The sequence below is a fragment of the Mauremys reevesii genome, linkage group 7, assembly GCF_016161935.1.
Source record: "Mauremys reevesii isolate NIE-2019 linkage group 7, ASM1616193v1, whole genome shotgun sequence".
NCBI classification, from domain to species: Eukaryota; Metazoa; Chordata; order Testudines; family Geoemydidae; genus Mauremys; species Mauremys reevesii.
The window spans coordinates 16758771-16786167 of record NC_052629.1 but is presented as its reverse complement, the minus strand read 5'-3'; the positions used below and the strand labels follow the sequence as shown (position 1 = coordinate 16786167).

The 27397-nt window shown below is 44.4% G+C and overlaps 1 protein-coding gene and 1 long non-coding RNA gene across 3 annotated transcripts in view; one reads left to right on the top strand and one right to left on the bottom strand.

The window, feature by feature from the left end:
* The window catches only part of INPP5F (inositol polyphosphate-5-phosphatase F), a 98154-nt gene extending 88660 nt beyond the window's left edge, over positions 1 to 9494 (bottom strand). Inside the window, exon 1 of the mRNA XM_039481809.1 lies at positions 9163 to 9494. Within this exon, the coding sequence (XP_039337743.1) occupies positions 9163 to 9259 (97 nt within the window). The 5' untranslated portion in view covers positions 9260 to 9494. The remainder of the gene's footprint in view (positions 1 to 9162) is intronic.
* Positions 9495 to 9502: 8 nt separating this feature from the next.
* LOC120368985 overlaps positions 9503 to 27397 on the top strand; it is a 56078-nt gene continuing 38183 nt past the window's right edge. The window contains exons 1-2 of one of the 2 annotated variants that reach the window (XR_005582872.1): positions 9503 to 9995; positions 16408 to 16470. This is a non-coding gene — a long non-coding RNA (uncharacterized LOC120368985). Of the gene's footprint in view, positions 9996 to 11508; positions 12031 to 16407; positions 16471 to 27397 lie in introns of those variants that run through there. The other variant, XR_005582871.1, reaches the window with a different exon arrangement.

Here is a 27397-nt window from a genome sequence, read left to right as displayed (position 1 = left end):
AAATTTTTGTTTCAAGTACATTTTTATTTTTCAGTCTGGGTGCCTGAATTTGGCAGAAAGTCCTGGGTATCCTGCATTTTCCAGGTCCCTCTATATGTCGGAATTCTCTAGAGATAATCCTATCTATAGCACTGCTCTTGTGCATACTGTTTGCACAGTAACATAATAGGAGCAGCAAGGTGAAGCTGATTAAATCTTTATCATTTTCAGCCTTTTACATTTCCTGGTAGCACTGTCTGGCACATGCTGTGTTCTTGGGGAAGAGGAAAGTGATGAAAATGGAGACAGGAAAAGGAGAACTTGTCTAGCTAAAGTGCAGTTCAAACACAGATATGGTCCCTTTGAGGAAGGGGAAGTAAAAAAAGGAAGGGATGGGAAGAGAGAACCAATGTGTCACTGTAAAAGAATTCTTGAAGAATACATTTAAAATATTTTGAACACAAGTTTGAAAGTTGCACTCTGCATGCGAAGATGTAGGTTTTATACATAACAGCATATTTGTAATGCATCAAAAACAAGTTATGTTGATATGCTAGAATTATTTTGCCTTTCAATAAGTTGATATGAGATGTAATTCACAGATTTTTTTTTTTTTTAAACAGAACCAAAAGTGTGCATGGAACTTAGTCACCAAGTATAGCCTTTAAACATAAAGTAAGTTAACTTGGTTTAAAAATTCCCGTACTGTCCTGCTATGCAGTGGCAAGACAGCTTCTCCTTTAAACTTGCATAAAGCATGAGTCATTCATCTCAAGTTCATGATTAACTTATAGGTGTCACACCCTGAACCAAGCATGTACAGCACATTATTCTTTAGCTCTGAGGAAATAATTTCATCATATTTGGGAAATGCATTTTTGTATATCCAAGTCAAACTCTAGAAGAGTATACTGTGAATGCAGAAAGGTCCAATGCTGCAAGAATTAAAACACTAAACATAGCATCAGAAGTATACTAGGAACTATAAAGACAGTGAGACTATTATACCTTCACCCCAGAGATGAAGGGGATATGAGATACTAAGTAATAGCAGTGAAGTTTGGCATACATCATTAGCTCTACAATTTTAATGCAGTTTTAATCCATTTGGCAGTAGCATTTTTATGCTCCTGGGAGATACGTTATAAAGTCTTGAAAGGGAGGCAGTACTAGTAGAATATTAATTTTCATATTCAAACGTACCAAGATTCCCATTGTCAGGGTCAATTCCAAAGTGTGGGATTATGCCACTGACTCAGTATCCCACAATTATGTTCCATCTCCTCACAAGCTGGCATGTCCACACTTAGGGCTTGTCTACACCAGTGGTTCTCAACCAGGAGTACATGTATCCCTGGGGATACTCCGAGGTCTTCCGGGGGTATATCAACTCATCTAGATATTTGCCTAGTTTTACAACAGGCTACATAAAAAGCACTAACAAAGTTAGTGCAAACTAAAATTTCATACAGACAAAATAAGAAAGTAAGCAATTTTATGCCAACAATAAAGTGCTCTCCCATTGGCATAGCGTGTCTTCACCAGACGCAACGCAGTTGCACCGACGTAATGCATTAGTGTAGACTACCGCTCACTGTCATTGGCACACAGCACTTCCTGCACTGTGGCAGTGAACAGAGGATGCATCTGGAGAAAGGAGTGAAGGGGGGCACAATATTAACAACTGAATCCTCTGGGTTTTGCTGATAATCATTGTTGCCAACAAGGTAAGTCTGCATAACTGTCTGTTACCAACCTCTATTTTCAGACTTCTAACTTTCACCTTTCAGGATGAAAGGTTACAAGACTTCGCTTAAATGATATAAATATGGCCTAACTAAGATATATTTTATGCAAGATGGGTCTTGTAAGGTATCATTGGAAAGGTTATAATTTACTGAATGTGATTATCCAATTTGTATGCATGTATCAATTTTGTATCTAAAGTTAGGAATATTGACTATGTGACAACAACAACTGTGTGTATTTGGGAGACACCCACTAGACAACAGGCCACCAGCTTTGATGCGCCATTAGGAAGAAACAATAAGACTTGGAAGATACTAATCTCTCTTCTTCCTGAGAGGTGTTCTGGGATGTAGGTCAGGTAGTCCTGTCACCTGGGAATAAACACCTAAGCTCCTCCTAAGGCTGAAGGGCAGCATGGAAGAAACCATGAAGGTGCCTGTGAAAATTTCACAAGGGGGCAATGAAAGCTGGCATTATTGGCCAGAGATGGAAATTTACTATCAAGATTTCAACACGAGATGATAGGTAGGGTGGGAGTAGGCCATGAAGGGCCTTGAAAGTGAAGACAAGTACCTTATATTTGATGTGACAGAGAAAGGGGAGCCAGTGGAGGAATGCAAATGAGTGACATGGTCAAAGCAATGAGTGTCCCGGCACACCAGCAACTGGTGGGGAAATTTTTTTGGGAAGCTGGGAGTCAGGGGAGTAACCCCTGTGACCACCCTCCACATGACCCCACCCCTAGCCCGGGACCCCCACACTCTCCCCATCCCATCCCTTCCCACCTTATCTGGGGAGAGAGCCAGCGGAGGATGTCTCTGACCTGGCTGGAGCTGCTCTGGCGGGCCAGACCGGGCGGAGCAGCCGCAGTATGTTCCAGCGGGCTGGGCTGGGCGGCCACCTCTTCCCTTCTGTCTCTGCTGGCTGTGCTGCCTCTCCTTGCTCCCTCTGTTGGGGGGAGGGGCTGTGTCCCACCTCTCCCTCTCTATACCCATTCATAAGCCAACCCCCGTCTCCAGTGCCTCCCTTTTTTACTAAAAAAATCTGGCTTATGAATGAGTATATACGGTAGTTTGTTTCCTAGGAAACAGCCCTTTTTTGTTAATTCACATTTGCGCCTATAGATTCAATTACAGGGTAGTTCTAAAAACACCTCTGCTCTTGAAAAAAGGCATGGGGTCTTTGGTGACACCAGTTAGAAGTTGTGTTAGACTGAATGTTTTCTGAGTGAAATGTAAGACATTTTATATTTATCCTGAAAATACTGGCTCAGTACTAACAGCAGGAAAAATATCACCTAAAGTCAAAACCCTTTTTGGACACCCGTTTCTCCCCTCACAAGTGTCCGATCCAAGAAGTAACTACAATCAATCTTGTTCGGTTTGAGAGATCACAGTCCAAAACATTATGATTGCAGGTGGCGTGTGTATTTTATCCTTCAAAAATTTTGGTCACACAATTCCTCTTAGCTTAAAGAGCTCTTTATTGCTTTCTCTCCCCCCCCCCCCCCTTGAAGAAGACCACCTGGTTAAAAATGTGAGATGACAAGAGAATCTTAACTGATCAGTTAGTACCAAGGAGTTGCTCAGTTTCTATTAAGATATATCATTGTAGTAAGAGTCAATAAATCCATATTTGTAATCTGCATGGTGATACATGCCGGGAAATCCTAGGTAAGATGTAAACAAGAACTGCTAACAATTTATTCTAGAACAAGTCAAAACATATTTACAACATATTAAAGCAAAGTATGTTTTGATCACCCAGTAAGATTTTCATGCTGCAGACATACCATGGACAGTTAAGAATCTAGTATATAGTGCCAGAGTAATCTAAAGATTCTATATACAGATTCAATAACGCTTTAAGTCCACAAACAAGGAAACAGCTACGATTAGAGAAAGCCTGTGTAAACACAAGCAGATATCCCTCAAATTAGGGCATAATGTCAGCCTTCTTGTGAAGTCAAACGACTGGGATACATTCATTGTAATAAAGCCAATCCAGTTAAGTTGTTTTCTCCACTATCTAGGAGATTAGTCAGGAATTTAAATGTTCTATTGGTCCAAAACTTGCTATATATTCAATCCTGAAGAAATATCAAAAAGACATTTACTCTTAATACCTCATGCCCTGACAGTTTTAGGAACACTTTCACACACAATACAGCTGTTTTGAAGCTCCACCTCTCATCTCCACAAATTTACTGGTCCAGGACCAGTAACAAGTTTTGTTTCCTGCTAATGGATATACATTTTTAGACATTCTTTAAAAAAAAAAAATAAAAAAAAAATTAAGGAGCCAATTTTAATTTTTAAAATTGTAATAGATTTCCTTTACCAAGTCTACATACCAAGTTACATAATTCACTGTTTAAAATCAATTCATTTTGATATCAAGTACTACACTTGACCTGAGTGTCTCTGCTGCTTTGGGCTTTTCATGTTTCTTTCCCTGTTGCTGTGTGCAAAAACATACACACAACAGAAACTGAATGCAGTTAAAAAAAAATGAATATACTCAAGAGGGCTGTCAAATGCACAGAGTAAGAGACATATTGCTGGCCATGCCTGGGACCCAGTCTTTCACTTAAAGTAATCCCAAGTATAACTTTCAACAATGGTAGGAAAGAGTTTCTAACATATGGCTGTGTTTCTTTAAATACCTCGATATAACGCGACTGATACAACACAAATTCGGATATAAAGTGGTAAAGCAGTGCTGCGGGGCGGGGCAGGGCTGCGCACTCCAGTGGATCAAAGCAAGTTCGATATAACACGGTTTCACCTATACGCGGTAAGATTTTTTGGCTCCCGAGGACCGCGTTATATCGAGGTAGAGGTATATATGAAATAGAGAAATCATTGTTTACTTGTAAAGGAACTCGGTATTTGAGAGCAGAATTCTAATAAAAGCCCTCCCACAGGACTTGTGTGATTTTGACCTGAGACACTGTCTCAATTTCCTTCATCCATAAAACGGAGAGAATACTTACCTATCTCTAAGGATGTCAAGAGGCTTACATTCAGTAGTGTTGGCAAATTAATTTGAGCTCTTCAAATGGAAGGCCTCAGATACATACACATTAATATTTTGCATGGCTTACCACCCACCTGAGATTCAGTACAAACCATACACATGTATTGTTTAAACAGAATGAAACTGAAGCATCTTAAAAAAAAAAAGGAGCAATACATATTCTACCTGTAACATTTTGACAACTTATACAATTATGAAACATTTCAGTGCACGTAGATTATAGCTCTACTGTTTACTAACTGATAAAACACTGACATATAATCTGATCATTCATGTCATTGGGGAAAACAGACCATTATAATGGCCATGGAACAAAGCAAACTATCAACTTTAAAAAAATTCAGACAAGTGCAGTGTTTTTTGTAAATGTATTATTACTAAAAGAAAAAGCTAGTTACAGAAATACACTTCTTTTTTTCAGATTTACTTTACACATTTCAAAGTACTTTGTGTATGATCAGTTTCACTAGGTCTTTTACACAGCAAGAGACAGGAAAGACAAAAACCATTTAAAAATAAGGAATGCGGCTGTAACCACAACAAAAATTGGCAAGAAGGCAAAGGGGCAGATGTAGCATCAAATTACTTTTCACTTACTCATTATTTTAAACTGAGTAGAGTTCATATTTACAGCATTCCTTTAAATTTTCAGTCAGTAAGAATCCAATCCTGCAATTGTCAGAGTGCAAACAGACTGCTACACCCTCACAAGGCCTCCCTGAAGTAAATGGGTTCCACAAGACCACAGTAATCCCTGCAACGGACAGCATACAGATGATTAAAAGCCTTTAGGCCCCAAGAATGTCAATCTCAAAGACTAATGTGTGCAAGTTTGTTATTTTACTACTCATGTGCAGAGTAATAGCTTTCTACCCATCTGTAGAAAATTATAACTATATCAAGTTAAAATTAGATTTATGAACATTTATTCAACTAATAAACTATCCTGTAGACCAGCTTTTGTCAGCAGACATTTTATAAGTGGTAGTTATAAGCTAGTTATAATGTGGTTTGTAAATTAAAATGGTCAGACCCTAAACTATAAATAAAGCTCCTGTAATAAATAAATGATGCTAGAACAACATTAGAACCCATCTCAAGTGAGCTGAAGCATGCAAATTAAAATGGCAAGAGGGACACACTTTAATGCAGGGGTAGGCAACCTATGGCACGAGTGCCAAAGGCGGCACATGAGCTGATTTTCAGTGGCACTCACACTGCCCTGGTCCTGGCCATCGGTCTGGGGGGCTCTGCATTTTAATTTAATTTTAAATGAAGCTTCTTAAACATTTTAAAAACCTTATTTACTTTACATACAATAATAGGTTAGTTATATATTGTAGACTTACAGTAAGATCTTCTAAAAACGATAAAATGTATTACTGGCACACAAATGCTTAAATCAGAGTGAATAATTGAAGACTCGGCACACCACTTCTGAAAGGTTGCCGACCCCTGCTTTAATGGATACACACATAAGCCTGTCCAAATATTAAAGTTGTTTGGGGTGGATTTTATTTAAATGAGAATATGAGAGAATAATTATTTTGATACATAAAGATTGATAGTATTTAAGATTACGTATTTTGTTGCTAGAAATACTCTAGACATTTTTACATCTTTACAGACTAGGGTACTCAAGAGATGGTAACAGATTTGATTATACTCATGCTTATAACATTTTTCCTGAGTTTTCCTTGGACTCACATTTTAGACAGGTATAGGTAGTAAGACTGAGAAGTAGCTAGAGTCCATGAGCAGCTGCCAGACTCTTCAGCAGAATATCCCAGCTATTTTAAAGTACCCAAAAGTTTTTATACCATACTACAAACTAGTCAGGGGCCAAATATTTCCTTAATTTTAAGCCTATGTCTATTACTCAAGGGTAGAAGGTTACTTCTTAGAATAGTACTGTATTTAGTAATATCCAAAATGACTACCCTATTGCTGGGGGAAAGGGGTGTTTCCTTTTTTTTGTTTATTTTTCTTTTCTCAGTATTTGAGTCTGAGTCCTTGTTTATAACCCTATGTTACTTTACTTTTTTGGACTGTATCTTTGAATATGATTAAGTGACACAAAACAAGTTGGTACTTGCTTCAAAATAGACTCAGTCATCACAGAAGTGAGTCTGATGAGAACATGCACAAAAATACAAACCTGCCTGATTGCTCATAAAAAGAAAATCAGGAGAAGGGGGAGGGAATTGTTTGCCCTATGTAACAGATAATGTGCCAGATAACCAGCCTGTATTAAGATCAATAGCAAAGAACTGCTTATTTTGCACACAGTTTCAGTCACACAAGATGGCCTTCCTCATTTTCATAATGGTCCAAGAGGGACAGGAATCATACACCAGTCTATTTCAATGACACGCATACAATTTAAAGAGAGAACACAATCTATTAACAGCAGGCAGTCACACTTTCAGTTTATTTTTACAGGGGGAAAAAATTCACAGGAAAACAAAGACAGCTTTTAAACTGATTTAGACTATTAGTGACACCTCAACACCATCATGTGTCTGAACTGATGCATGATGTTTTACCCTGCCTATACTAAATTATATACACTGGGACAAGTGTTCTGTCGTGTTCTATATTTTGTGACTGACTAGTTCTCTAAAACCATTGTTGAAGCTGCTACTCTAATAATTTATCAACAGCAAAACCTGACTGAAGCCAATTCTGTCAGCAGCAGGAAGGATTAAGAAATTCACCACTGGAATGAGATATATCCTTGATGTACAATCCTTCATCAGTACAAGAATAAAAAATATGTTGTAGAGACTATCAGTGACCACACAGCCATTTCAGCATAAGTCCCACCTTCTAATGACCAGATGACAAAGCCCCCACTTCACTGGGCAATCAGCAGAGGACTACATGCCCTGTACCCACAACCACACATATCCCAGACCCCCAGGTACAGGGCTGTATATCCAGCTCCCCTCATGGTGCTTGGATTCAGACTCCTGGCTGCAGCAACATAATGAGGAAAGGTGACTGTAAATATTGGGTTATATTTTGCTAAGCGGGGGTAGCAAACCATCACAACCCCATTGCTTCAGGCTGCAGAGGAAAGACGGAATGAAAACTCATGTTTCATTACTAGGCATAAACAGACTAAGCAATTTCTTAGGGCCCTGAACAGGTCAACAGGACCCCCTATTCACTTTTCATTGTGTGTTGGGGGGGGGGGGAGATATTCCTGCTTAGGGCCCCCAATGGACTAGCACCACTTCTGTGTTTATTAGTGCCTCGAGGCTTTCAAGATTCTCATCCCCACCCTGTAAGCCCTCCAGCACTCAAAAGTACTAGCAGTCTACCTGAATGGGTCTCCTGCCATCCTCTGTCACCTCTCCACCCACTCCAGCCCACCTGCCTGCCCCTAGTGGGTCTGTCATCCTCCTCATCACCTCCACACTCACCAGCCTACCCCAGTGGGTCAGCTACCCGCTTTGTACTCATCACCACCACCCTGCATGTGCCCAAGTGGATCTGCCATCCTCAAACACCTCCCCATAACCCCCACTCACCATCCCGTCTGCCCTTGCAGAACATCTGCCAACCTCCCCATCAGCTCACTCGCTATCCTACCCCCCCACATCCTCATCATCCCCCACTCGTCAACCTGCTCCCCCACACAGCGCTGTCTTTCCTCTTGTCACTCCCCCCCCACCACCCTACCTGCCTCCCCAGTGGGCCCAACATCCCCCTCACCACCGCCGTCGCCCCCATCAGTGTGCCCACCATCCCCTGCTCTCCATCACCCCCACTCTCCAGCCTGCCTCCCAAGTGGGTCCACACTCCACCCCCGCTCTCCAGCCTGTCCCCGCCTGTCCACCATCCTCCATCAGGTCACCCCCTCCCCACTCACCACCCTTCTCCCTCAGCGGCTCGATCCACCATCCTCATCACTAGCCCCACTCACCACGCTGCCCCCCCCAGCAGGTCCGCCCCCCCTACTCATCACCCCCCGTTCACCACTCCCTGCGGGTCCGCCGCCAGGGGATCCGCCATTCCCCCCCGTCACACACACCCCCGCTTGCCACCCCACCCACCCACCCTTCTCCTCCCCACCCCTGCGGGTCCGCCATCCCCCTGCTCACTCCCCGCGCGTCCCGCCGCCAGGGGATCCGCCCTCCCCGCCACACACACCCCGCTTGCCACCCCACCCACCCACCCTTCTCCTCCCCTCCCCTGCGGGTCCGCCATCCCCCTGCTCACTCCCCACCCTGCCCACCCCATGCCCTAGCCCGAGCGGGTCTGTCGGCCATGTCCTTCCACTGCCCGCCCCCCCCCGCCGGTCTCCTCAGGCGGGTGAGCGCACCCCGCCTGCCCCCGCGTGCGGGAGACTCGCCCCGCCAAGCCGCCGAGCGCCCGCGCCGGACTCACCGGGTCGCAGCTGCAGGGCACCGTCCCTCCGGCTGCACCAGAGCGCCCGCTCCCCGCGCTGCAGGATGTAGTGATCCTTGGCTTGGAACAGCTCCATCCTCCGGAGCCCGGCGGCGGCGGCGGGGCGGGCGGGAGCGGCAAGGAACGCGGCCCCGGGCAGGGGACCACGGACTCCGGCTCCGAGCTGGGGCTCCACAGCCCGGCGGCGCGCGAGACGGCCGGGAGGGAGGGGGAGCGCGCGCGCAACCCCTGCCTCACTGGTCCGCGCTCTACAGCCTCGCAGCTGTCTGACGCTTCCCAGCCCGGCCGGGTTCCGGCTCCAGCCGCGGGCCACGTGATCCGCCCCGTCAGCCGCTCACCGGCCTCTTAAAGGGGCCGCGCGGTCTCACCCAGCGTCGGGGGAAGCCCCCGTAGTCCTGTATCACCGCCCCCGTGCGCGTGGCCCGCACCCCTCCGCCAGCCACGGCCGGGTCGCGCCCCCTCCCCGCCTCAACGGTGAGGGCAAAGAGCCCGGCTGCGGGTGGGGCCACCCCCTCAGCCACAGCAGCCGCCAGCCCCTGCCCTGCAGCATAGTCTGGCCCTCCCTCCCGCAGCTCAGCGGGCAGCAGCTCCGAGCCCCTGCGGAGGGAGCAGCAGCCCACCGGCGAGCGAGGCTGGGTGCTGAGGGACACCTCCAGCAGCACGACCGTAAGCCCGAAACGCGGCTCGCTGCAACCCAGGCTGCTAAACATCCCCAGCGGCGGCAGATGACGGGAGCGCGATGCAAAGCACATCTCGGCAGCAGCCGCCCACCAAACACAGAACCAGTGACCTCAAGCTAGAGGTGGAAACAGGTAGACACAAGCCAGCCCAAACGTAACCGTAAGGATAAATTCATCACAGCCCCCCATATAAAACAAAAGGGTTATGTAATCCCGCCCAGGAGTTTTGAGCTATGTAGATGGAAGGTTTTTGCTTGTTAGTGTTTCCTCTGAGTATTGTAATTTTTTGGGTAAGAGAAAGAAAAAGAGTGCATGGAAGGCAGAACAGAGAACCAGAGACAGAGAGAGAGAGAAACAGCCTGAAAAAAAAAATCCAAGCAGAAGCAAAGTGTGACTCTGAGAAAAACCTAGAGAAAGGTTCTGGGTTGGGGCTGGCTGAAAAGAAGCATAAGAACAGCCATACTGGGTCAGACCAAAGGTCCATGCAGCCCAGTAGCCTGTCTTCTGCCAGTGGCCAATGCCAGGTGCCCCAGAGGGAATGAACAGAACAGGTTATCATCAAGTCATCCATCCCCTGTCGCCCATTCCCAGCTTCTGGCAAACAGATTAGGGACACCATTCCTGCCCATCCTGGCTAATGGCTATTGATGGACCTATCCTCTATGAACTTATCTAGTTCTTTTTTGAACCCTGTTATAGTCAATACTTCCTTTTGTTTGTTTTAAACCTGCTGCTGTTAATTTCATTTGGTGACCCCCTAGTTATGTGAAGGAATAAATAACACTTCCTTATTTACTTTCTCCACACCACTCATGATTTCATAGACCTTTATCATATCCCTCCTTAGTCGTCTCTTTTCCAAGCTGAAAAGTCCCAGTCTTATTAATCTCCTCAGACGGAAGCAGCTCCATACCCTTAAGCTTGGGCCTATTAACTAAGAAACTACTTCTTTTGCCTTTGATTCCTCCTGCATTTGGAGAAACAGGATTCTGTACATTTATTTTTAAAAAAATAAGGAAAATAAACCAAAGAAAAAAGCAGACTCCATCATCAGTTTCTGCTCCCAATTGGAACATTTCCAGACCATGAATTTTGACTAGCTGCTGAGGTCGAAAATGGGTAACACTAGTGTGAAAGTAGGATCTAGTGTCCAAGGAGAGAGACTGTAAGCTGGTATTCCTGTTGAACCAAGATGGAACTGTGAAAGAATGTAATGGGTAAAAAAAAAGGTACTACCCCTTTAAGGGTCAGGCTGGTGCCTACAACCTGCAGACTAGTATAATCAAGGAGAACTTGATCCCTCCTGGAGGTGAACCAGGTAAATAGGAACAGGAAATAGAGTGGAGAAGAGAAGGCAGGTAGATTGCAGTGGGGTAAGCTAATTGTTTTGTCAGATAACAGATGAACCTTCTGAGTCAGAGACTTAGGTGTGGACTGTAAGTTTGGGAGGCCTGGTCCAGAGTCCTGATGATTTGTTTGTTACAATGATTCCTGTCTTGAAGTGTAATTTTAAAAGAGTTTATGGTATTTTATGAACATATGTTGGTGTCTCTGTGCTCTGGATGGTTAAAGTGAATCTATTGCTGTTCTACTTGAAGAAATTAAGGTGGGGGCACACCTGTAGTATCACCCTAGGGCTCTAGGAGTGTGTGGTGACTGCATATACCTTTTAGGAACAAGTAATGGAGGTCCTTGCAGAAATCAAAAATAGCCAGCAGTTAAAACTAAATGGAATTAAAACATGACTTAAAACAAGAGCTGAAGGTGTCCTAAAAGGAACTAAAGCAGCATCTAGAGGCTTCCCAGAAAGAGCTAAGGACTGACTTGCAGGGAGAAGTCAAATCTCTGTTAGAACAGCAACTACAAAGTGTCTGAATAGTTTGGGGAAACTCAACTGCAAAACTCCCAGGCTAGAATGATAAAATGAATTGATGAGGTGGCCATAAATCTGACTGCTGGAAACTAGAAGTTCCTCCATGAAAGACTAGAGATTAAGCAAGCTTTAGTCAACTTGGAGCTTGCCAACAGAGATGAGCTGCAGCAAGGACTTAAATTGCTGAAAATTTAGCTCCAGAAGGAAAGGTCACAGACTACAGGGGAAAGCAGCTACCTGGATGAGGAGTTGAACCAGCCAGAGTAAGAAAGGAATTGAACCAGCCAGCTTTGGGTAAGACTGGGCACTTAACAACAGTTTTCTACTCTGTAACCCCACAGAGGGAAGAGGTTGGGTTGTTCCAGCTCAAATAATACAAAAGCCCACTGTCTCCTTGTGAGGCTTATTTGGATCAATTTAACATTATAGCTCAACTGAATGCCTGGGAAGAAAAACAGAAAGGGCTGTTAACAAGAAGCTAATGTGGTGGCCCAGCTGTGATTGTATTGCAGAATTTACTGACTAAAAAGAGACTGAGTTATCCAGACCTGATACAAGCCTTTGACATGTGGTTTGGAGCTAGCCATCAATCTGAACTGGACAGGGTACAGCTAAGAGCTAGAAGGAGAGGGAAAGAAGAAACCTCACCTGAACTGGCAGTGGACCTGCAGAGACTTGTGTTCCTGAAATACCCAGATACCACTGCCTTGTGAGCAGTGGTGTATATGTGCATTCGGTGCAATCAGCTCATGACTCTCTGAGACCAGTGACAGGCTGTTGGGTCAGCATGGCTGAACTGGAGCAGCTAAGGGGGACCAAGATACATAGATGAGACTTTCCAGGCACAGTAGAATGGTAACACCCTAATTCTGACAGCCTCTCTGTTACTGAGGAGGACGAAAGTGGAGCTAAGGGAAATGATCCCATAGTTGGGACCCTGCTTCCAGATGTTGTGGTATCTTCTCACTCTGAGAATACCTCTCTGGGGGAGGGATCCCCACTTATTAGGAAGGGACAAGTAATAGTGATGGGGGATATAATTATTAGAGATATAGATAGTTGGATTTGTGATGACAGGAAGAACTGCATGGTGAATTACCTATGGGGGAGGGGGGCAGAGGGAAGGTTGCAGATCTCCTGAGACATCTAGACAGACTTATTGCTGTGCTGGGGAGGACTTGGTGGTCATAGTGCATATAGGTACCAGTGACATAGGAAAAGGTAAGGGAGAGATCCTGGAGGCCTAATTTAGACTACTAAGTAAGATTAAAGTCCAGGACCTCCATGGTAGCATTCACCAAAATGCTTCTATTTCCACCCACAGGACCAGTTAGGCAGAACTGCAGGGTCCCAATAAGTGGATGACATGGTGATGTAGGGAGGAGGGTTTTAGGTTTATTAGGAACTGGGGAACTTTTGGGGAAAGGAGAAGCCTATACAGAAAGAATGGGCTCCACCTAAACCAAAACAGAAGTCAATTGCTGGCATGTACAATTAAAAAGGTCACAGAGGAGTTTTTAAGCTAAGAGCAGGGAAAAGCTGTGGGAAAGCAGGACAGAGAAATCCTTTAGGGGAGGCTCTATTAATGGCAATTCTCTGTATCCTAAGAGAGGTTAAAAGCACAGGTAGGAGCTGAAGAGAAACAGTCAAATGAAAGAGAGTCCCATTCAGGTACATCACATGAAGGCAGACAATTAAATATTGACAAATTTTATAAGTGCTTGTATACAACTGCTAGAAGTCTAAATACTAAGATGAGTGAACTTGAATGCCTGGCATTAAATGAGGCTATTGATATACTAGGCATCATAGAAACTTGTTGGAACAATGATAATCAATGGGACACGATAGTGCCAGGGTACAAAATATATACCAATGACTGAGTAGGTTGTGCTGGTGGGAGAGTGGCACTATATGTAAAAGAAAGCATAGAGTCAAATCTTGAATCAAGTAAACTGCACCATACAATCTCTACGACTAGACATTCTGTGCTTGAACAATAAGAATACAGGAGTAGGAATATACTACCAACCACTTGACCAGGATGGTGATGGTGATTGTGAAATGCTCAGGAGATTAGAGAGGCTACAAAAGCAGAAAATGTAATAATAATCCATTCTCATATTGACTGGGTATACAACACTTCAGGAAGGGATGCAGAGATAAAATTTCTAGACATCATTAATGACTGCTTCTTGGAGCATCTAGTCCTGGAACCCACAAAGGGAGAGGCAATTTTTGATTTAGTACTAAGTGGTGCATAGGATTTGGTCCAAGAGGTGAATATACTTGGTAATAGCTCCCATAATGTCATTAAATTTAACATCCTTTGGGGGGGGATACCAAAGAAGCACACCATAGTAGCATTTAACATCAAAAGGGGGAACTACACAAAAATGAGGAAGTTTAAGCTAGTTGAACAGAAATTAAAAGGAACTGTCACAAGAGTAAAATGCCTGCAAGCTGCATGGAAACTTTTTAAAAACACCGTAATAGAGGTTCAAATTGAAAGTATAACCCAAATGAAAAAATACTAAGGGGGCAAAAAAGAGTCATCATTGTAAAAGAGGTTGGTAGAGGCAAAAAGGAATTCTTTAAAAATTGGAAGTCAAATCCTACTGAGGAAAATAGAAAGGAACATAAACTCTAGCAAATCAAGTGTAAGAGCATAATTAGGCCAAAAAGGAATGTGAGGAGCACCTAGCAAAGGAGACAAAAATTAACATAAAAAAATGTAAGCACATCAGGAGCAGGAAGCCTGCCAAACAATCAGAGCGGGCCACTGGATGATCGAGGTGCTAAAGGAGCACTCCAGAAAGACAAGACCATTGAGGAGAAGCTAAATGAACCCTCTGCGTCGGTCTTCACTGTAGAGAATGTGAGGGAGATTCCCACACCTGAGCCATTCTTTTTAGGTGACATATGAGGAACTGTCCCAGATTGAGGTGTGGATAGAGGAGGTCTTGGAACAAATTGATAAACTAAACAGTAATAAGTCACCAGGACCAAATGGGTTTCACCCAAGAGTTCTGAAGGAACTCAGGTATGAAATTGCAGAACTACTAACTGTGGTATGTAACCTATCACTTTAAATCAGCCTCTGTTCCAGATGACAGGAGGATAGCTAATATAACGCTGTTGTAGGGAGGGTTTTTTTGTTTGTTTGTTTTTTGGGGGTTTTTTTGTTTGTTTTTTTTAAAGCCTCCAGAGGTGATCCTGGCACTTACCAGGCTGGTAAGCCTAACTTCAGTACTAGGCAAATTGCTCTTTACTATAGTTTCTATCAGAATTATCAGACACATAGATGAACATGATTTGTTGGGGGAAGAATCAACATGGCTTTCGTTAGAATCTGTTAGAATTCCTTGAGGAGGGCCAAACACGAGTAGAAGGGTAATTCAGTTGATATAGCATACACAGACTTTCAGAAAGCCGTTGAAAAGGTCCTACCCCAAAGGCTCATAAGCAAAGTAAGGAGTTATGGAATAAAAGAGAAGGTCCTCTCATGGATCAGTAACTGTTAAGAGACAGGAAACAAAGGGTAGGAAATAATGGTCAGTTTTCACAGTGGTGAGAGGTAGCTAGCAGGGTCCTCCAAGTACTGCTCAACCTTCATAAATGATCTAGAAAAAGGGGTGTACAGTGAGGTGACAAAGTTTGCGGACCATACAAAATTATTCAAGATAGTTAAGCCTAAAGCAGGCTGTGAAGAGTTATAAAAGGATTTCACCAAAATGGGTGATTGGACAATACAATGGCAGATGAAATTGTGTTGATAAGGGCAAAGTAATGCACCCTGGAAAACATAATCTCAACTATACATACAAAATGTTGGGGTCTCAATTAGCTGTTACCACTCCAGAAAGAGATGTTTAAGTAATTCTAGATAGTACTCTGAAAACATCTGTTCAATGTGCAGCGGCAGTCAAAAGAGCTAACAGGATGTTAGGAACCATTAGGAAAGGGATAGATAATAAGACAGAAAAATCATAATGTCACTATATAAATCCATGGTATGCCCCCACTTTGAATACTGATTTCCCCCTCTCAAAAAAGATACATGAGAATTGGAAAAGGTACATAGAAGGTCAACACAAAATGATAAGGTGAATGGAACAGCTTCCATGTAAGGAGAGAGTAAAAAGGTTGGGACTTGTTCAGCTTGGCAAAGAGACAATGAAGGGTGGCTATGGTAGAGGTCCACAAAATCATGAATGGTGTGGAGAAAGTGAATAAGGAAGTGTTATGTGAAGGGGTAAATAACACAAGAACCAGTGGTCACCTGATGAAATTAATAGACATCAGGTTTAAAACAAACAAAAGGCAGCACTTCACAAAACACAAACTCAACCTGTGGAACTCATTGCCTGGGGATGTTTTGAATGCCAAAAGCAAAAAAGAATGAAATAAGTTCATTGAGGATAGGGTCTATCAATGGATGTTAGCCAAGATGGCTAAGTCTCTGACTGCTAGGTGGATCATTGGGAGATGGACCATTGGCCTGACCCACTATGGCCATTCTCTTGTATTCACTCCAGGATAAGTTGGAAATGAACCAATTTGTACAGGCTCAGCAGGATTTGAACTTGCAGCTCAAGATCAGTGGAAGGAGACCATATACATGCAGAGAGGGTGTGCATTCTGTCACAGAACTTGAATCTTTCCTTGCAGCAGTGTACCAGAATAGGAAGCAGCCACTAGCAAGAAGGATGGAGCCTGATCACCAGGGGTTTTGTAAGTACAGCTCTGCATCTAATATATACAAGAGAAAGGGGGATTCTAGTCTGATTCATGACCTTTATTGAACAATTAGACAAACTGATACAAACTGATCAGTTTGTAAAACAAGGGAAGCTGACTATACAGGATATTCAGATTTATCCAAAACCCTGTTATCCAAACCTCTGCATTAGCCACATCCCTTTCCTGTCCCTCAGGTATCTCATGCTGGGGAACAAGAAAGGAATCTGGATAACATAGAAGTTCTGATAATAAAGAAGAAATGCCTGGGCAGGACTACAAAGAGGAGTATGAGCCCCTGGCTTCAGGGGGGGCACACCCCCTGCACCCCACCCCGACTTGGGAGTGAGGCCATGACAGCAGAGCTGGGACATCCAAGTCCATTCAGGGGCAAGATGCTGGTGAGGGCTGCAGTCCTGATGGGGCAGAGCAGAGACACTCAGCCAAGCTTCTGCTCTGCCCTGCCAAGCCATCATCTGTGCCTCTAAGGATTGGGTGTGACCAGCCCTGTGACAGCATAGGGAGCCCTCTGCAGCCCCACTGTCATGGGAGTAAGTGAGTGGGGCAGAGACCACTGGCCAGGACTGGGAGGAAGATGAGACCCGTCTGCAGGGGAGGCTACCTCGTTGATGAATGGCTGCTACCCTCTTGATTATTGAAACTCCTGATTATCCAACTAAAATCAATGTCCCCCATGCTATTTGGATAATCGGTAGTATACTATAATGCAGAAATTAAAGGAAACAGTTTAGTTAAATGCAGGTACTGTGACAAAATTGGCACAAAAAGGATTGCTATAAACTTAGTGCAGGCCAAGACAACAGGTCACATGTGTCTGGTGAAAGCCCCTCTCCCAGTTTAGGAAATGGGGGAACACCAAGCTGAGGGGGCAAAGTTTGGTGGAGGTACAAGGAGCAGCTCCACAGTATTGGTGTAGATCTGGGTAATTAAGTAAGATTAATGGGTGTTTGGCTATTGAGTGTGTAATAGAATTTGGTAAAATGCTCAGCAGTGACTAACACTAGCTTGAACACAACAGTTATTAAATTATACAGGCTAAAAAAACTAGGAAATCAGGGTTCCCAAATTGAACCACCTACTATATCTCATTTCAAGTGGAGACAATGACTGGGGCAAGAGCACCTGTCCGAAAATGAGGTTTAAAGACTGGACTTCCTGGAATTTGCATAAGAAGTCTGGGTGGCTGCAAGAGGGGATGAACTGATAATTGGTCTGGATTTTCTTATGGCTAATAACTGTGTAGTTAATGCCAGGAAAGGTGTCTTACAAATTCAGTCTCTGGACATTCCTGTTAAAAATATGACCTGCATGAGACAAATGGTTTGTAGACAATTAGTTTGCAGTAAATGAGTTCTGCCTTCAGGGGCAGAAACCATTGTAACAACTATATGCTATGGAAGGGAAAGGTGGGGAGAGGTTCAAAACTCTTTTCAGACCTAGGATGGGAGGGGAAGGGGATTTTATCTGCTAAAGTTTTTGTGGATCTGAAACAAGAACTGATACCTGTTCATTTGCTCAATGTTTCTGACTGGTAGCAAATACTTAAAAGGAACCACAGTTGCAAAATATGAACCAGTATATCTGGCATATGCTGGCACACAGGAAAACTGACAAAAAGAAACTTGAGGCTATACAGAAAAGGTCAACTACATAGACATCCCCTGACGGGCTGTGTTCCTATTATAGAAGATTTATTTGTGGGTTTGTAAAAAACGCTATAGATTGGATGAGAAAGGGAAACCATTTCAGCAGTGAGGCAAAGTATGATATAATATTCTCAGAGCTGAAAAAGGCCCTTCTGACTTTCCCTATATTTGTGTGTGTTTCAAAACCCCTTTCATATTGGCCACAGATGCTATTGCTTATGGTGTGGGGGGCAGTATTGACACAAAAACACAAAGGACTTTACATATTGGTGGCTTATTACTGCAAAAGTTTAGGTTGTCTTGAGAGAAATTATTGAAAAAGCTGTATAATGTAATGTCACATAGGGACACTCTTAAAACAGGTGATCTGATATGGTTCCACAAACCTACGGAGGTATCCAGGGTATGGGATTTCAGCATGGTTTCCCCCCAAATCTGAGAACATAGCTGTGTAAGATGAGGCTGCAAAAGTTGTTGCAGAGCTGAATTCCCCATTTCCCAAATGGGCAAAGTCTGCCTCAGCCAGCAAATTCTACAGAAACAATAGGCATTTCTCAGGGGCAGATTGAAAGGGATCCCTCCTTGGTGACTGATAGAAAGTCTATTAGAGAGCACAAACTTCCACAAAGGTTTGGGTGGGAATAAAAATCTATTTGGGATGGTGATGCAAAAACATCTTGACAGACACTGCATATATGTAAATAGTTAGCCAGGTATCATTTTAATTTGTTTGATTTGTCAAATTATTTCTTTTCTGTGAGGAATGGGGTGTTGGATGCCACCATTTTTTAGGCCTCATTTGGGATGAAGAGTGAAACGGAGTTTGGGGGGTGGGTGTTACGTTCTGGGTGAAACCTTGTGATGTGTTGGGTTAAAATCTAATTGAGAATTTAAGGGTATGTATGCACCCTTCAATTAACATAATTGTAAGGATAAATTCATCACAGTGCCTCACCTATGACAAACGTGTAATGCGAACTGCCCAGGACTATGTGAGCAGTGGGATTTTTGCTGTGAGTGGGGGTGTGAACATGAGCAGAACAGATAGATAGACAGGCAGCCTGAGGAAATCCAAGCAGAATCCTGTAAGCACAGTCTGACTCTGAGAGAAACCTACAGAGAGGTCAGGGATGCTGACTGAAAAGAAGGTTGGCCTGTAACCAGTGATGAGCTCCCAAAATCCTAAGAACCGGTTCCCTACCGGGTCCTCGGTGGTAGGGGGGCCTTCACTCGCTTCGGGGTTTCGGCAGCAGGTCCTTCACCCGGAGCAAGTGAAGGACCCACCACCGAAGTGCCGCTGAAGACCCAGTAGGGAACTGCGTGGTGAGTACAAGCCCCACGTGCCTGTCTCCACCCCCACCCTCCCGCCACCCACCCATCCAACCCCAACCCACGTCCTGCCCCCAACTGCCCCCCTCAGAACATGCAACCCATCATCCCCCCCCTTGTCCAATGACCACTCCCTCCCAAGACCCCCACCCTAACTGCTCCCCAAGACCCCACCCCTACCCAACTTTCCCCACTCCCTGTCCCCTGACCACCCCGACAGACCCCTGGGACTCCCACATCTACTCAACCCCCCCCATTCCCCATCCCTGACCACCCTCCCATAACCTCCACCCCCTCCAACTGCTCCCTACCCCACCTTATCCAACCCCTCATCCCAGCCCCGTCAGGCCCCCTTCCCATGCTGCTGTGTAAGGATGCCGCACAGCCGCTGGAGCTTGCAGCCCCACCCCCTTACCTAGAGGTGAAAGTAAGCCGGTACGCCCCCGTACGGTGTACTGGCAAGCGCTGGTGCGCCGTACCAGGGTGGCCCGGCTTCCCCAGGGGGCAATTTAAAGAGCCTGGGGCTCCCAGCAGGGGCTGGAGCCCCAGGCTCTTTAAATTGCCACCAGAGCCCTGCTGTTGGAGCCCTGGGGTAGCAGCAGCAGGACTCTAGGGGGCTATTTAAAAAGTCCAGGGCTCCCGCTGCTTCTACCGCCCCGGCCCTTTAAATAGCCACTGAAGCCCCGCCACCACTACTCCAGGGCTCCGGCGGCTATTTAAAGGGCCAGGGCAGTAGAAGCAGGGGAGCCCTGGGCCCTTTAAATAGCCCCCAGAGTCCTGGGGTAGCGGGAGGCTCCAGCTGCCTCTGCCGCCCCGGTTCTTTAAATAGCCGCTGGAGCCCTGCCGCTTCCCCAGGGCTCTGGCGGCTATTTAAAGGACGGGGTGGTAGAAGCCAGGGAGCCCCGTGCCCTTTAAATAGCCCCCGGAGCCCTGGGGTAGCGGGGGGCTCCAGGGGCTATTTAAGGGGCTGGGGCACCAGCTGCCTCTGCCACCGCAGTCCTTTAAATAGCCGCAGGAGCCTCGCTGCTTCCCCCAGGGCTCCAGCGGCTCGGCGGGGGAGAGTGGGGGATGGGCCAGGGGAACCTCAGCCTCCCCAGCTGGGAGTTCAGGTGGACCAGACAGGACGGTCCTGTGGGCTGGATGTGGCCCACAGACTGGAGTTTGCCCGCCCGCCCGTTTAGGAATCAGTTCTACACCGGCTTTTAAATTTAGCAACCAGTTCTTGCAAACCGGTGCGAACTGGCTCCAGCTCACCATTGCCTATAAGCTAAGAGACTACCCCTTTTGCCTTTGGTTCCTCCTGCATTTGGAGAAGCAGGATTCTTTGTTCCTTGTTTAAAATAAAAAACACATTAAAGAAAATAACATATTCCATCATCAGTTTCTGCTCCTAAATGAAACATCCCCAGAGCTCTGAAAAGGTGCAACAATATTATTGAACTGAATGCTTTTTCAGCTGACACACTCTGAATCTGAGTGCTCCCTCACTGACACACACTACCAAACATCAGACCCAGTCCTGCTCCCGCTAAAGGCTGGATCAGACTTTTTTTTTTCTCTTTTTTTCAATTTGTCCTAGGCCCCACAAGGGTGTCAGCATAGGCCTCAAGGTTGCAACTGGTTATTCTCAGTCACCACTAATTAAATGAATGGGAACTGTATTCAGAACAAAACTATATTTAAATACATAATTTAAATTGCTAGACACTGGGAATGGGTGACAGGGGATGGATCACTTGATGATTACCTGTTCTGTTCATTCCCTCTGAAGCACCTGGCATTGACCACTGTCAGAGGACAGGATACTGAGCTAGATGGATCTTTGGTCTGACCGAATATGGCCGTTCTTATGTTCTATGTTCTTACCATTCCCCACACTCCTTCCTCCCCAAAAGTATGTGAAGAAACGTTTGACGGATCAGGCATTAGTTGGAATATTATATCAAGGGGTGGCTTAAGGGAAATTTTCAAAGAAACTTTGATTTCAGTTGATACCATAACTCAGTTTTCATTTATACTCTACATTAGACCAGAGCTGGCAGTTGCTGAGTTGATGCGTTTGGGGTGCTGTCTGTGTCTACCCCAGACTGGATGTAATCCTGAGGGCTTGTGTACACTGAAATGCTACAGCGGTGCAGCTGCATTGTAAATGCTACTTATACCAATGAGGGGGTTCTCCTAGCAGTGTAACTAATCCACCTCTGTAAGAGGCACTAGCTAGGTTGAGGGAAGAATTCTTCTGTCAACCGAGCAGTGTCTGCACGAGGAGTTAGGTCGGCTTAATGAGATTTTTCACACCCTTGAGTGACATAGCTATGTCAACCTAACTTTTTAGTGTAGACCAGAACTCAGAAGTGTCAGATGGAACTGTCAAACTCCAGCTGTCAGAACCTTCTCACCCCAGCATTCTCTAACTGCCTCTATCTGTCATAGGCTTGAAAGTTTTCATTTTCTATTTAAAAGGTTACATGGAACCCCAAATCTCTGAACTGAAACCACTGCTTCCTATACCAATTAAATGAAATCCCATGTCCAGGCTTTGCTGAAGCTTGGCTTCTGATCTGAACTCTACCTGTGGTATACTTCTAAAATTGATGATGCATATAATTCCTGATAATTCCTTTGAGGTCCACATCCACTAATGTGGAATCAGGCTCTGGCTGGTCCCATGAGGTCAGGGAGGATGACAAAGATTCCAGCTTGAAACCCTGAGGCCTCATATAAAGAACTTTCAAGTGGTTAAAATGCTGTGTCTCTGCGGAGACAGGAGACAGAGAGTCTGCAAAAAATCAGGCTGCAACTTGGTTCCTAAGAGGATGGGGGGCTAAGTCAGACCTACCTCCTTCCAGGAGGCAAACGTGACAACATGCATTTAGGCTTTTGTTACTTTAATCCCTTTTCTCTCTGCTTGTGATATTCTTATGGGTACATAAATACGTTGTTTTGAACAAACTATTCTGTCAGTATATTTTCAAACTGGTCACAATTCCCAGAGAGAAGTCAATAGCAGGGTTCAAAGCCACTTGCACCTGCTTAGGTCATACAGCTGGTAAATGGAGGTACTGTAGCCTGCAGATCAGTGTAAAAGTGGAGGGACTCCTAGGATTCCACTCAGAGAAATACAGGCACAGGCCTGTCACTTGGAAAGTGAGCCCATGGAGACACTGGGTGAGTATTCAAAAGTACAGCTTACTCTGAACCATAACAGATCCCAATCAGAGATGAGGCCCGCTTGTGCTAAGTACTGCAGAAATTGGGAGTCAGGTACCAAAAGGTCAGAGTCTGAGATGAGTGAGTGGGCAGACCAAGAATCAAGCATCAGGAGGCATGGTTAGGTTACCAGGTGATCAGGGTTGGGCACCAGGTTACAGACCGCAATCAGATAGTGAAATCAAGGACAAACCAAGGTCAGAAGCCAGAATCTAGTATATAGTTCCTGGAGGATAAGTCCACCAATGGCTATTAGTCAGGAGGGGCAGGGCTGCAATATCATGCTCTGAGTGTCCCTAGCCTCTGTTTGCCAGAAGTTGGGAGTGGATGGATCATTTGATGATTAGCTGTTCTGTTCATTCCATCTGAAGCACCTGACAATGTCAGAAGACAGGATACTGGGCTAGATGGACTATTGGTCTGACCCAGTATGGCAGTTTGTATGGCCTTATTGCAAGCAGGGTCAGGAGCAGAGATAGTCTGTGTTGTTGCTGAGACAACTTTCCTTCACTTCTTCCTGGTTTAAGTACTAGTACTAGTACTGGTCAATCGGTGGGCTGTGAGGGACTGCCACTCAGGTCCTGCTGGGCAGTACTTCCTGCCGAGCCCAGCCTTGGTGGGTCCTCCCATGGAAGTCCAGCCTAGGCCTCCAGCAACAATGTGGAGGTGTCAGTGGCCCAGAACCCCCATGGTCCCAGGTTCTAGCCTTGCAGAGTCTCACAATACATATAAGAATTGATAGGTTGGGTGGGCCCATACGATAAAGAGCCGTGAATGTGAGTACTTCGTGTTTGATGGAATGCAGGATGAGGAACCAGCAGATAGACCAGGGATCTCAAACTCAAATCACCACGAGGACCACATGAGGACCAGTACATTGGCCCGAGGGCCGCGCCACTGACACCTTTTCATATAAAGATACAAAAGCCCCCTACTCTGCCCCTGGCCCTGCCCTCACTCCACCTCTTCCATGAGGCCCTGCCTCTTTCCGCTCCTATTCCAACCCCTTCCCCAAATCCCTGCCCCTGCCCTGCCTTTTCTCCACCTCGTCCCCTGAGCACGTGGCTCCCTGCTCCTCCCCCCCCCTCCATCCTGGAAAGCGCTAAGCGACGCCAAACAGCTGTTTGGTGTTGGAAGTGCCTGGAGGTAGGCAGGGGAGTGGGGATGCGGCGCGCTGGGGGGAGGGCAGCGGTGAGGGGAGCTTGGCAGCCACAAGAAGTAACTCCAGTGGGGCGGGGAGCTTGGCAGGCCACAGCAAATAACTTGTTTAGATCAAAAAATTGATATACCTTATAAATAGTCTGTTAAGAAAAGTCATGCATACTTTCACCACTCCAGCAAGGAAGACAGGCAGACAAACAAGAAAGTCAGCATTTATATACTATTCATAGATTCTTGCAAAGAATCCTCTGTCCTTGGCTCCTCTATACCCTGTCTCTGGATGATCTCATTTACATTGTGTTAACTATAATCTTCATGCTATTGACTTGCAGATCTCTCGCTCCATTCCAGATCTATCTTCTCCCAGATAGACTAAAATCTCAGCCTATCTCTCTGACATTGTCACATGGATAGCCAGCTTATGTTCAATATGGCCAAAACTGAGCTCTTAATCTTTCTCTCCAAGACCTATCCCCTTAATGAATCATGGGACATAATCACCATCTTTCCTGTAACCTGGATGTTGTCTTTGACTCAACCCTCTCTCTTGACCAATGTCTAAATTTTACTACTACTTCCTGCACAACATCTCTGAGATCTGGCCGTTCCTCTCCATCCACACAGCTACATCTCTGGGTCTGGGTCTTAATCTCACATCTCAACTAATGAAACCTCCTCCCCACCAGCTTTGACAAAACCCATTTCAGCCCACTTTATATTTGTTCAGAAGACTGCTGTAAATATCATCTTTCTGGCTTGTCACTTTGACCACACCATCCTTTTTTTAATACATATCTCAGGGGTCTCGAACACGTGGCCTGATTATTATTAATAGATGATATTCATATACATCACCTTTCATTCCTGTGATGTGAGTTCTCTTGTGTATTTTTTTCTCTTTATATCTATATGTGAAAAGAAAATAATACAGAGGATGGAAATGAATCTGAACTCTGTTACATTTGATACAATAGACTTTACTAGCTCTCAATGTTTCACTTGTGGCAATTGTATAAAGAAGACTTGCTATGCTTTCTTGGCCACACATCCTTCAAAAATATTAAGCTACTATTTTTTAACTATACCATTCTACCTTTTTCAGCTGAACTCCTCTCTTGACAGATCCCTAGATGCAGAGCTCAATGTCACAGGCACTGTGCTATTAATTTGTCACCCCTGCAGATACCAGGCAAAAGAGTTTAAGTGGCTACTCAGCATTTTCATGAATGTGATATCTTTCTCAACTTCCTTCTCATCACTTTTACCATAAGCACATAGTCATTTTCAAAGGCATATCAGATGTGCACAGAAATGCAGTACAATCATGGTTTTTTCCATATAGGTAATATTAGAAGTCCTGTCTTCGAAGGGATAGGTCCAAAAGAATAAATGTAAAGATACATAAACAATCTAAAGCTCCTCTCAGTGTAACCCACACACCAGTACTACCGAGGACAGAGTATGTGACTGTCAAACTTGTTATAATACAGTACTACCCTTTCATTTCACTAGATATCAAATTTACACAGTACTTCATTCTTTCTTAAAAAAGATTATTTTATGTTGATGTCAATTGTTGTACCAATATAACTACTTCACAGGGGTGTTGTGAAAATTGGATAGTATTTATGTAGTGTTTTGAAGATATAAGGCCTGATTCTCCATAGTGATACACCAGTATGATTCCCTTGACCATGATGTCTTAAAAGAGAGATGGGGTATTTTTGAAGCAAAAGGAATCCAAACCCACGATTTGCATACATTGGTAGAAGTTATTGGGTTCTTTGGCTGAAAGGTGATATAGATGAATATTATCTATTAATAATAACCAGATTGTAAGAAAATGAAATGTAATCACATCTGATTTTTCTGAAATATTAAAAAATTACAGCAAGTGCTACTATGGATATTGAATATAAGAACAATTTAAAAGCAGAAAATAATTGAACTTTCATAATTGTTACTGTATTTGATGGAAAGTGTTGAAACACTTTCCTTTTGTTACCACAAATAACAATATTAGTTTATGGGCCTACAATTACAGAGGTATTTTTAATTGGAATGTAGTTACTCAACTGGACCTTACCCAGGAAACCAGTGCTAACATCACTAGTCTTGCAAAAAGTACGATGGGATTTTTTTAAAATAACCACAAATGGTTAAAAAAAAACAGGAGTACTTGTGGCACCTTAAAGACTAACAAATTTATTTTAGCATGAGCTTTCGTGAGCTAAAGCTCACTTCTTCGGATGCATAGAATGGCACACACAGACAGGAGATATTTATACATACAGAGAACATGAAAAGGTGGAAGTATGCATACCAACAGACAGAGTCTAATCAATTGAGATGAGCTATCGTTAGCAGGAGGAAAAAAAACTTTTTGAAGTGATAATTAAGATGGCCCATAGAAGGTGTGAGGAGAACTTAACATAGGGAAATAGATTCAATTGGTGTAATGACCCAACCATTCCCAGTCTTTGTTTAGACCACAGTTAATAGTATCTAGTTTGCATATTAATTCAAGTTCAGCAGTCTCTCTTTGGAGTCTGTTTTTGAAGTTTTTTTGTTGCAAAATTGCCACCTTCAAGTCTGTCACTGAGTGGTTAGAAAGGTTGAAGTGTTCTCCCACTGGTTTTTGAATGTTATGATTCCTGATGTCAGATTTGTGTCCATTTATTCTTTTGCGTAGAGACTGTCCGGTTTGGCCAATGTATATGGCAGAGGGGCATTGCTGGCACATGATGGCATATATCACGTTGGTAGATGTGCAGGTGTACGAGCCCCTGATGGTGTGTCTGATGTGATTAGGTCCTGTGATGGTGTCACTTGAATGGATATGTGGACAGAGCTGGCCTCGGGCTTTATTGCAAGGATAGGTTCCTGGGTTAGTGTTTATGTTGTATGGTGTGCGGTTGCTGGTGAGTATTTGCTTCAGGTTGGGAGGCTGTCTATAAGCGAGGACTGGCCTGTCTCCCAAGATCTGTGAGAGTGAGGGATCATCTTTAAGGATAGGTTGTAAATCTTTGATGATGCGCTGGAGAGGTTTTAGTTGGGGGCTGTAGGTGATGGCTAGTGGTGTTCTGTTATTTTCTTTTTTAGGCCTGTCCTGTAGTAGGTGGCTTCTGGGTACTCTTCTGGCTCTGTCAATCTGTTTTTTCACTTCAGCAGGTGGGTATTGTAGGTTTAAGAATGCTTGATAGAGATCTTGTAGGTGTTTATCTCTGTCCGAGGGATTGGAGCAAATACGGTTGTATCTTAGAGCTTGGCTGTAGACAATGGATCGTGTGGTGTGTCCGGGATGGAAGCTGGAGGCATGTAAGTAAGTATAGCGGTCAGTGGGTTTCCGGTATAGGGTGGTATTTATGTGACCATCGTTTATTAGCACAGTAGTGTCTAGGAAATGGACCGCTTGTGTGGATTGGTCTAGGCTGAGGTTGATGGTGGGATGGAAATTGTTAAAATCTCGGTGGAATTCCTCGAGGGCTTCTTTTCCATGAGTCCAGATGATGAAGATGTCATCAATGTAGCGCAAGTAGAGTAGGGGTGTTAGG